Source organism: Chionomys nivalis, chromosome 18 (genome assembly GCF_950005125.1).
Source record: "Chionomys nivalis chromosome 18, mChiNiv1.1, whole genome shotgun sequence".
NCBI classification, from domain to species: Eukaryota; Metazoa; Chordata; class Mammalia; order Rodentia; family Cricetidae; genus Chionomys; species Chionomys nivalis.
Window position 1 is genome coordinate 8552459 of NC_080103.1, and position 11621 is coordinate 8564079.

An 11621-nucleotide genomic window follows, 5' to 3' on the forward strand; every position below is an offset into this window, starting at 1 on the left:
TTTATTTATTTATTTTGCACCAACAGGGTTGCTGCAGATCCATTCTCGCCTGGTTTAAAAAGAGAGAAGAGGAGAGACAGACAGAGAGTGAGAGACAGAGAGCGAGAGACAGAAAGAGAGAGAGAAGAAATGCTTTCTGTCTCCTTTCTCTCTCTTGGTCTTGGCGGCGCGGCCGCAGTAACAGTAGAGGCGGCGGCAGCAGCCACAGCAGTCCCGCCAGCGGGCTGATGCTGCAGGCTGCTGGGGAGTGGGGAGTCATACGCACAGGGGAGCTGGAGGGGCCAAGGTGCAGCTCGGATGGGACAGGCCCCAGCCTCGGAGAGATACAGCGCCCAACTTGGTGCCACCCCCCAGCTTCTCCGGTAAGTGCCCCTGCCCTCTTTGCGGAAGTCTCAGCTGCCCTTTCCCACCGCATTCTCAAAGACAAGGCCCGGCTAACTGTGCCTGTAAAGGAAAGGGAGCCTGCACCCCACACACACACCTTCCCAACCCACCCCCACCCCCGGCCAACCATTCACCCTGCCCCACAGGACTGTGATTGGAAAACTAAAATGTCCCAGGCAACCCTGGTGGGGAGGACTCCAAGGAGACCACCCCTCCTCCTTAGTGTTCCTTCTACCCCTACAAAGGGTTTTCCCCTACAGTCAGTGTGGGTGTTCCAAAATTCTCTCTCCTAAGTGACCCCTCTCCATGCAGGTCCCTACGCCTCAGTCAGGTGTACTTTAAAGTGGGTATGTGTCCATATGGGTCTGTGACGGTCACATAGAGACAAGAGACAAGCTCTGTGTCCCTGAGGGAACAATGCCCCAGACTCCAGAGAGAGACATCGGTCTCTCCCTGCAAAGTGACCAGAGGCCAGTCCTGCAGCCACAGAGGATAAGAAAGGGAGACTATGGTTCAGTTAGCCACCTTATAAATAGACGATGTTGACCAGAAGCCCCCAGCCACTGGGCCAGCAGGCTTTGGGGACCAGGAGGAGACACATGGAAGCAGGAAGGAAGAGAGCTGGCACACATGCTTCACTGCACTTTTGCTGAATGCAGAGCAAAGGATGAGCAGGAACTGCAGCAACAGAGATGACAAGCTAGCTCTCAGGTGGACTTCCCAGAACAGGCCCAGGGAGAGGAGAGGCTGAGAATCTTAGCACCCCAGAGATAACTGTGAAAGGGTCGGGAGCAGATTTAGCAGTCGTTGCCCCTTGCCACTCTTTCCCCTCCCCAAATTACCCCATAACAGTTTCCCGCACCCCTCATCCCCTGCTCTTTCCGCTAGCCTCCATACTGAGGATTGAACCTGGCATTGCCCAGCTGCTATGATCCTCTGAAGTGGCTGGAGGAGACTCTCCAGAGTGTAGGAAGGAAAGGGAAGCCACAGCTCCTCCTGTGTTCCACATGGAAGAAAGTAGGACATGCAGCAGAGAGCTGACTCCACAGGACCCAGAGAACCTGAAGCCCCAAAGTCCGGAGGTGCAGGACCTGCAGCCCGGGGAACACAGCAGGCAGCCTGCAGGAATGTCAGCTTGCCCCACTCTAATGTCTTTCTAACTCAAATGTTCCTCTCTCTGAGGTCCCTGTGCATTAGCAAGGCACGCAGAGGCACTCAGCATTTAAGATGCCTTTGTCTCTGTCACCACCTGCCGATACTGCCCAGGCTTCTGATACCCAGAGACCCACTGTACACAGATGGGTGCTGTGCATTGCTTATATCCAGGTGTCTGCTATGCTAGCCAGTGGTTCCCTTCCTCCCACCCATGGCATCTGGTCATTGCTGTCTCTCCCTCTTTATCCATGCTTCCTTGGATCACATTTCTAGTGTCTTGTCAGGCAGCTCAGGCAGAAAGGGGTCTAAGCTCTCCTGCAGATGCACAGATTCAAAACCCCAGTAAGGGAAGACAGAAGAGAAGCCCAAAGCAAAACCTCAGCACCCTTTGGATAGTTTCCACATCCCAATCCCTCTATGAAGGAAGAGGTGCTGTCCTTGGGGCTCTTGTAAGGGATCCCCAATCTCATCACCCAGTGCTGCTGCACTCTGTTCTGTAGCTGATACACAGCCGGGCTTGTCATCCACACACATTCTGGGTACACCAGCTTGGCTAGTCCAGAGCCTGGGCCCGGGGCCAGGCTGGAAGAGGGCAGAGACTGGAACAGAGCTGAAACTTGTATGTATGTCCCTTTGCTTCTGATGACTGAAGCAAAGTCATCTGGTCTGGATGGGATCTCCCTGAGACTTAGGTAAAGTTGTATGCACAAAATACAGGAGAACAAGAATGAGACACACACCTTTAATCCCAGTGCAGAGTCCTGGTGGGGGATCTCTGTGAATTCAAGGCCAGTCTGGTGTACAAATTGAGTTCCGGGACAGCCAGAGCTGTGACACAGAGAAACCCTGTCTCAAAAACAAACAAACAAACAAGCCAAAAGGGGTGGGTGGGGATGAGAGGAACAGAACAGAGTTCTGATTGCTGAGAACAGATGACACAGCAATAGGACCTAAGGCATTCCTGGTCTCATGAATATAAGGGAGATGCAGGGAAAGTTCTTTCCCTACTACTCAGTCCCTTAAGCCTTCCACCACAGAAACCAGCTGGACTAGGGACCCATGCATGGAAAGTTCATGGCTGGTTATCCAGGTCTGCAAGGGAGACATTTCCCCATAGGAGGAACCTTAAGAAGCCCCAGGGAAGCAGTACACGTTTCCCAGGTTTCCCTGGTTGTGTGACACACTTGCTGGCAAGATGGAGTCAACAGGTCACTTTCCTCCCCTTAAGGAGGCTCAGGGGAGTGCAGGGTCATCATCTTCTGAAGCCACTTTGCAAAAAAGGCCATGTCATCGTCTATTCCAGGCCTCAGGGGATGGACGCAGCCACAGCTCCGAAGCAAGCCTGGCTTCCGTGGCCCCCACTCCTTTTCCTGCTCCTCCTACCTGGAGGCAGCAACAGTAGCTGCCCTACTGTGTGTGACTGCACCTCCCAAACCCGGGCAGTACTCTGTGCCCACAGGCGACTGGATGCGGTCCCTGGAGGGCTTCCACTGAACACAGAGTTCCTGGACTTGAGTAGAAACCGCCTGTGGGGGCTTCAGCGGGGCATGCTCTCCCGACTGGGCCAGCTCCAAGAACTGGACCTCAGCTACAACCAGCTCTCTACCCTTGAGCCTGGGGCCTTCCATGGCTTACAAAATCTACTCACCCTGAGGCTCCAGGGCAACCGACTGAGAATTGTGGGTCCTGGGGTCTTCTCAGGCCTATCTACTCTCACACTGCTGGACCTCCGCCTCAATCAGATTGTGCTCTTCCTAGATGGAGCCTTTGGTGAGCTAGGCAGCCTCCAGCAACTGGAGGTAGGAGACAATCACCTGGTGTTTGTGGCTCCCGGGGCCTTTGCAGGGCTGGCCAAGCTAAGTACCCTCACCCTGGAACGCTGCAACCTCAGCACGGTGCCTGGACTAGCCCTTGCCCAGCTCCCAGCACTAGTGACTCTCAGACTTCGAGAACTGGATATTGAGAGGCTGCCAGCTGGGGCACTTCAGGGGCTAGGGCAGCTAAAGGAGCTGGAGATCCACCACTGGCCATCTCTGGAGGCCCTGGACCCAGGGAGCCTGCTTGGGCTCAATCTGAGCACCCTGGCCATCACCCGCTGCAATCTGAGCTCAGTACCCTTCCAGGCACTGCACCATCTGAGCTTCCTCAGGGTCTTGGATCTGTCTCAGAATCCTATCTCAGCCATCCCAGCCAGAAGGCTCAGCCCGCTGGTCAGGCTCCAGGAGCTCAGGCTGTCAGGGGCCTGCCTCACCTCCATCGCTGCGCATGCCTTCCACGGCCTGACCGCCTTCCACTTGCTGGATGTAGCAGACAACGCTCTTCAGACCTTAGAGGAAACAGCCTTTCCTTCTCCAGACAAACTAGTCACCCTGAGGCTGTCTGGTAACCCCCTAACCTGCGATTGCCGCCTCCTCTGGCTGCTCCGCCTCCGGCGCCGCCTGGACTTTGGTGCGTCCCCCCCTGCTTGTGCTGGCCCCCAACACGTCCAAGGGAAAAGCCTAAGGGAGTTTTCAGACATCCTCCCTCCAGGCCACTTCACTTGCAAACCAGCCCTGATCAGAAAGTCAGGGCCTCGGTGGGTCATTGCAGAGGAGGGGGGCCATGCTGTTTTCTCCTGCTCTGGAGATGGAGATCCAGCCCCCACGGTCTCCTGGATGAGGCCTCAGGGAGCTTGGCTGGGAAGGGCCGGGCGAGTAAGGGTCCTAGAGGATGGTACACTGGAGATTCGCTCCGTGCAGCTGCGGGACAGGGGAGCCTATGTCTGTGTAGTCAGCAATGTCGCTGGGAATGACTCCCTGAGGACCTGGCTGGAAGTTATCCAAGTCGAACCACCAAATGGCACTGTCTCTGACTCCAACATCACCATGCCAGGGATCCCAGGGCCTTTCTTTCTGGACAGCAGGGGTGTGGTTATGGTGCTGGCAGTGGGTTTTCTCCCCTTCCTCACCTCAGTGACCCTCTGCTTCGGTCTGATTGCCCTTTGGAGTAAAGGCAAGGGCCGGGTCAAGCACCACGTGACTTTTGATTTTGTGGCACCTCGGCCTTCTGGGGATAAGAACTCTGGGGGTAACCGGGTCACTGCCAAGTTATTCTGATCTTTTCTTCCATACTGAAAAGTCCCCGAGTCCACTTCAGAAGCCAAAGGGAAAGGCAGACTAAAGTCTCTTGAACCATAGCTTCCTGTCAAACAACACAGCCTCCCACACCTGTGGCCTGCATTCCGAGAGCTGCTCTAGCTGAGGACAGCATGGTCACCTCTTCACCCAGGGCCCCAGGGAGCTGCAGACACAGACCTTATCGCCAAGACAGCCCCCACTTGGCGCCCACACACCAGGCAGGAAAGGAACACAAGGCTCCAGTCTGCTCTTCACACACTTACACACTCACACACTTACACACTTACAGGACCAGTTGCTAAACACAACCGTGAGATTATCTCAGAAGTGGAGCTGGGAAGTACCACAAACTGCTTAGAGTCTGCAATCCATGCAGGCATTTTCCCTTTCTTTTCTGCTACCCAGTGCCAAATTCAGTCAGCGCCCCTGGGTGCAAGAAGGAAGTAGAGTCAAGGATTCAGCAGATGCCTGGGACTGTGGCCTAACTACTTTCTGGCACTCTGCCAGCAGGAGCCTTGGCCACCTCCCTGACTGTCAAAAGCCACCACGGTGGCAGCAAGAATGAGACATGATCTCTGGAACTTTATTTACTTCTACCTACTTCTTCCCCTCCCAACTTCCCTCCCTGTTCAGTTAGCGGTCATCTGGCTCCACCTAACCAAGCCTGGCACAAAGGGTGAGGGAGACAAAGGCCTGCAGAGGTCAGCCCCCCTTGCTGCTCTCGGTTTGCTACCTTTCCCCTTTCCCCGTTTCTCTAGAGCCAAAGAAGGCAAGATTCCCCCACCTTTGAAGGGATCCCTATGCAGCAATCTCCTGTTTCACATCTTCAGTCTTCCTAGTGTTGCCGATCCCAAGCGTGCCTGGCAAGGGGAAAGCCAGAAGGGAACTCCTAGGAGACGGCCAACAGACTGGGAGCAAGGACGGGAGCCCTGTAAGCCACAGTGAGAAGTGGAGGGAAGAGGGGCAGCTGCCTGGGTGCGTCCCACCAGCCTTGGCTCCCTCGGCTGGATTTAGTGTGGCCCTGGTGGGAACCTGTCCCTGGATAAATGTGGATAAATGTCACCTCAAAGAGCAAGCAGATGAGATGTAGAATTGCTGACTGAGCACAGTGTGCTTCCAACAGAGGACAGAGCCCCAAAGCACAGAGATGCTGGGAGCTCTAGACAGTGACAGCATCAGAAAGGGAGGAGGAAAAAAGAGGCAGGGAGAACGGGAGGAGACTGACAAATGGAGTCGTGCAGCCCCAGGGAGCCTTTTTCTCTTGGCTGCAGCATCTACCCAATGTCCTTAGCTTCCTTCCTCTTTGCTGAGTCCCTGCCCACCTCACAAAACACCATGTGCTTTCTAGTGGCTGCTGTTGCCCTTGCTAGGAGAGGAGACACCACTTGCTGCAAGATTCCTAGCTCAAGCTGTCCCTGGCCGGTGAACACAGCTGGCGGCACTGAGCCAGCAAAGCTGGACTGAGAGGACCCAAGCACACAAACACTGGGGAGCGCCAGAAGTGGCTGTAAGAGTTTAGGTGTTTATAGAGCAAGGCTGGAGAAAAGGACATTCCCGAAACCCCACCCTCCTCCATGCCCTCGTGGTCCAAAGAGAAATTCTGCAACCTCCTTCTCTCCCTCATCTACCAGCAGCTCATCAGGTTGCCACCTGGGAGATTCCTGTGGGTTGCTCATCACTCCCCCTGTTCTGAGATTTATCTTTTTTATTTTATGTGGATATATGAGTGCCTGTATGCATGTACATGTGTGTACTTGGTGCCCACAGAAGGCAGAAGAGGACATTAGATCCCTGGAACTGGAGTTAACAAATGGTTGTGAGCCAACATCTGGGTACTGAAAACCAAACCCAGGTCCTCTACAAAAGCAGCAAGTGCTCTTAACCACTGAGCCCTCTCTCCAGTCTCCCTCCCAACTCTTCCCCTCCTCCCCCACCATACACCCTTTTGCAAGACAAAGTCTTACTGGCTGGCCTGGAACTCGATATGTACACCAGATTGACTTTTTTGTTGTTGTTGTTTCATTTGTTTTTTGTGGGTTTTTTTGTTTTTTTTTTTGTTTGTTTGTTTGTTTTTTGTTTTTTGAGACATGGTTTCTCTGTGGCTTTAGAGCCTGTCCTGGAACTAGCTCTTGTAGACCAGGCTGGTCTCGAACTCACAAAGATCCGCCTGCCTCTGCCTCCCAAGTGCTGGGATTAAAGGCGTGCGCCACCACCACACGGCCCTGTTTTTGTTTTTTGAGACAGGCTTTCTCTATAGCTTTGGAGCCTATCCTGGAACTAGTCTTGTTGACCAGGCTAGCCTTAAACTCACAGAGATCCACCTGCCTCTGCCTCCCAAGTGCTGGGATTAAATGTGTACACCACCACCGCCTGGCTTGACCAGAGACCAGATTGATTTTAAACTCATAGAGGCCTGCCTCTGCCTCAAATGCCCTGGTGTTAACGGCGTGTGATACCACGCCAACCCCACTTCCACCCCAATCCTTATTCTTGCATAGCTTTCTTGGGAAATTTTGGAGAAGCGAAGCCCATTCACTTGACGCCACTGTGCTAAGCATTTCCACGGCTTTTCTGGTGATCAGCAAGTCAGTCCTTTGTCTGAATTGCCTGGAAAGGGTGTTCTTAGCTCAGTCGTGATTGCACAGGGCAGTGTGCATGAGTGTGTGTGTGTGTGTTTGTGTGTGTGTGTATTTAATCCTCACATCAAGCCCAAAGTTGCTGAAGTGCACAGAATTAGTTAATAAGAAAGCTATGCTTGAACTCAGAGGTGACTGACTCAACCTGCCGATTCTACTATACCACGCAGTCCTGTTAACGCGCCTGTAACAGACTCCCGGAGCCTGTCAGTTGTGTGGTGTGAAGTTGTGAAAAATAAAGTGACATCTTCTCTCCTACCCGTTCCATTGTTAAGGGGTTCTGGGCCCAGCTGTTGGTTCTGGCCTTTCTTCTGTAACTGACCCGGGAAGCTGTTTGTGCTTTCTCCTCCCTCTTTTCTTAGTCCGCCTCAAGGACTACAGAAATTCCAGGCCTCAGACAGAGGGAAAGGGAACGCCTGGTCTCGAACTCACAGAGATCCGCCTGCCTCTGCCTCCCGAGTGCTGGGATTAAAGGCGTGCGCCACCACCGCCCGGCAGGAAAGGCCCTTCTTGAAGCCAGTCCTGCCCTCCTTCCTTCTGTTGTGCAAGAGCATCAAAGTTCCTAGGCTACCAGGCGGCGGTGGCCTTTAATCCCAGCAGAGGCAGGGGGATCCCTGTGAGTTCAAGGCAGCCTGGTCTACACGAGCTAGTTCCAGGACAGGCTTGATAGCTACAGGGAAATCCTGTCTCAAAAACTAAAAAAACAAAACAAAACAAAAAACAAAAAAACAAAACAACAACAAAAAAAAACACCACCAAAGTTCCTAGGCTGTGAGGACCAACAGAACGAGCAAAGCCCTCTGGGGTCATTTCAGCATCTCCCATCTTTCCTTTGCTGCTCTAGATCCTGTTCAAGGATGAAAATCCTGCAAAACAACACCCTCAGCTTAGAGTCACAGACTTGTCGTGAGACTGTCTGCTGTAAACTATAATGGTAAATGTTTCCCGTTATTCAGGCACCCAAAGCCATCCCAGACCTCAGGGAGTGCAGATTAAGGTCTAGGATCTTGAGAGCCTGTTTGCAGGGGTCAAGCTGAGGTGAGGGCTCAGGCTGCCTTTGCTCCCCACCGCCCATTCACTAAGAACAAAGATAAAAGGGTTACAGTGTAACAGAAATGCTACAGCAGGTGCTAAGGTCTCCCCTGTCCCCTTCCTCCACCAGTACTTGTCTCTCGGGGTTGGGTGGGGACCTCTAGGTGGGACTCCTGGTCTAAGAAGGACAACTCAGGCTAGACAATAATGGCAGCCCACAAATCCTGTTCCTTCAAACTGCTTTGTAAAGGAAACCAAGATGGAAGCCTTAGAGTGCTGTGGTAGAGGGGACTGAGACTCTCTGGGGCCACCTGATCAATCTGATGTAAAGACAGGACCACAGCACCAGCGTCCTGGTAGCTATTACTAGTTTCTGGTGGTGATTTGACTGGCGTGGGAGGAAGCTGTAACTCCCGCAGGGGGGCTGGGGGGGGGTACTGCTGATTTTCATAGGCTTGCACCACACAGCATTAGTTGAAAGGCCATTTCACCTGGGGGGCAGGAGGGTGTGCTGGAGCTCTGGAGCCAGGTACCTTGCCTGAGAATCCCGTGCTATCTAAAGTCGGCTTCTTTTTTTTAATTATATTCATGTCACTGTGTGGGCATGTGCAACTGGAGTTACAGATGGTTGTGTGTGGTCCAGAACGGGTGCTGGGAATTGCTCAAGAATAGCAGTATAGACTCTTAACTGATGAGCCAACCCCCATGCCCTAAAGCCTGTTTTCTGCTTTGACTTACTGAGTAGAAACACCTGTCCACTGAATCCTCCAGGCAGCGCCGGCTTGGGCTCATTGTACCTACAGCCTCCTGAAGCCTGTTCAGAAGCCCTTCAAGGAAAGAGCAGCCTTTTAGGAGCTAGAAAGGAAAGAAATGACAGTCTATCCAATCCAGCACCTGGCAACTTCAGTCCTTGACTTGTGCAACTGAGGGAGAGGAGATGACAGACCCAAAAGTCAGTGACTTGGGAGAGTCTGAAGCCATTTCCTGTATTCCTTCTGCTCCCCAAACTCCCTACCAGACAGCCAGACAGAAAACCCTTGAAAAGTAATAACACCTGAATTTTTATTCCCCTGATTAAGGAATCCTTCCAGGGCTGGTGAGACAGCTCAGCAAGTAAAGACTGATGTGACCTGAGTTCAATCTGTGGAGCCCACAAGGTGGAAGGAGAGACCCGGCTCCCTCCCTCCCACAGGTTGACCCCCGACACACGTACCCTAGCACGAGCATGACCACACACACGCAATTATTAAATAAATTCTAAAATATGTTTTAAAAATACTTCCTTTGTTGTGATTTTGGTTTTTAATCCCTCCTTTGAACGTCTATTTCATTTCTTTTCTTGATCTCCCCTCCCCGGGACTGGAGCTGGAAGAGGAGAGGCCTGTAAAGGAATCATGTGCTCTTGATAGCAATGCTAAGCATCATTCCTTGGATTTAAATATTCTACCTTTTTAAATTAAAAAATAACTAACTAGCCGGGCGGTGGTGGTGCACGCCTTTAATCCCAGCACTCGGGAGGCAGAGGCAGGCGGATCTCTGTGAGTTCGAGACCAGCCTGGTCTACAGAGCTAGTTCCAGGACAGGCTCCAAAGCTACAGAGAAACCCTGCCTCGAAAAACCAAAAAAAAAAAAAAAAAAAAAAATAACTAACTAGATGATTTAGCAGATGACGGAGCTTGCCGCCAACCGGAAACCTGATTTGATCCCCTGGACCTATATGGCGGGAGGAAGAACATTCAAAAGTGCTTCTCTAACTGCTGCACGGTCATTCAAGAAAACACACTATCTGACCGGCATGGTCACACCATGGTGTGCACATACACACAACTTCCCTATAAATAAGCCACTTAATTATTTAATCAAATGAAAATGTAAAAGGGAAACTAGAGAGACAGCCTAAAGTGTTTGCTGCACTTGCAGAGAAGCTGAATTCAGACCCTAGGACTCACACCAGGTGGCTCACAACAGCCTGTAACTCCAGCTCAGGCCTCCACAGCTACCAAATTCATATGAGCATAGCTACACACACATGAAAATATATAAAATACATTCAAACTGCTATAGTATATATCAGGCATTCAAATATCTAGGACACATGCAGATTCTGCATGATGCGAACTTTAGAATACAGCAACAGGACAGGAAGATTCTCTATCGTAAAGACAGCAATGCTCCTTTGCTCTAAAAGTAGGTGATTCTGCTGGGCGGTGCTGGGCGGTGCTGGGCGGTGCTGGGCGGTACTGGGCGGTGCTGGGCGGTGCTGGGCGGTACTGGGCGGTGCTGGGCGGTGCTGGAGCACACGACTTTTATCCCTGCAGAGGCAGGCAGATCTCTGTGAGTTCGAGATCAGCCTGGTCTACAGAGTGAGTTCCAGGACAGCCAGGGCTGGTACACAAAGAAACCCTGCTGTCTCAAAAAAAAAAAAAAAAAAAAAAAAGGTGATTTCAATCAAAAATAATATTAGCAATAAAAGAGAAAAGTAAGTTGTGGGAAATTCTCACATTGTAATATGACACAGCAAGGAGAATGAACAAAATTTATATATAAAAAGGCTGAATCTCATTAAAATAATGTGAACAGAGGAAGCCAGACACTCCCTCAAGAGGGAGTGATGACAGGAAGGGATCATGAGTGGCTTTTGGGGCACTGGGAATATTGCCTCTTGAGTTGGTGCTTGTTACAAAAAAAAAAAAATTCTATTTTTTTAAACTTCATCGAGATATATATTTAATGGCCAGATATGGCAACTCATGCTTGCAGCCTCAGAACTCTTGAGGGTGAGACTGGAGGATTACCTTGAGTTTAAGGCCAGCCTGGATACCGAACAAGATCCTGTCATGGACGAACAAAGTGTACATTTGTCACTTCTATATGTACTATGCATCAATTTTTAAAACTATGTCAAAGGGCTGGAGAGATGGCTCAGCGGTTAAGAGCATTGCCTGCTCTTCCAAAGGTCCTGAGTTCAAATCCCAGCAACCACATGGTGGCTCACAACCATCTGTAATGAGGTCTGGTGCCCTCTTCTGGCCTGCAGACAAAATATTGTATAAATATTTAAAAAAAAATAAATAAAACTATGTCAAAAATACATAGCATGTATCAATTCTTAAAATAGTGTGGTATTAAAATAGGATAGATCAATGGGGGGGAAAGGGGAGAGGGCTGGAGAGGTCCAGCTACTAAGAGTAATTTGGGATTATACCCAGGGAGTGCTTTGCCTTCAGAATGTTTGGTCTGGAGCGTGAGTCTAAGAAGTGAGAATGATGAAGCCAGGCAATAGTGGCGAAAGCCTTTA

General features: G+C 51.2%; 1 protein-coding gene across 1 annotated transcript; it reads left to right on the forward strand.

The window, feature by feature from the left end:
• The first annotated feature begins 150 nt into the window (after window positions 1–150).
• On the forward strand, window positions 151–4843 carry Lingo4 (leucine rich repeat and Ig domain containing 4). Its single transcript, XM_057794141.1, has 2 exons — window positions 151–362; window positions 2843–4843. The coding sequence occupies exons 1-2, from the start codon at window positions 298–300 to the stop codon at window positions 4632–4634; spliced, it is 1857 nt and encodes a 618-aa protein (XP_057650124.1). The 5' UTR covers window positions 151–297; the 3' UTR covers window positions 4635–4843.
• The last annotated feature ends 6778 nt before the right edge of the window (window positions 4844–11621 follow it).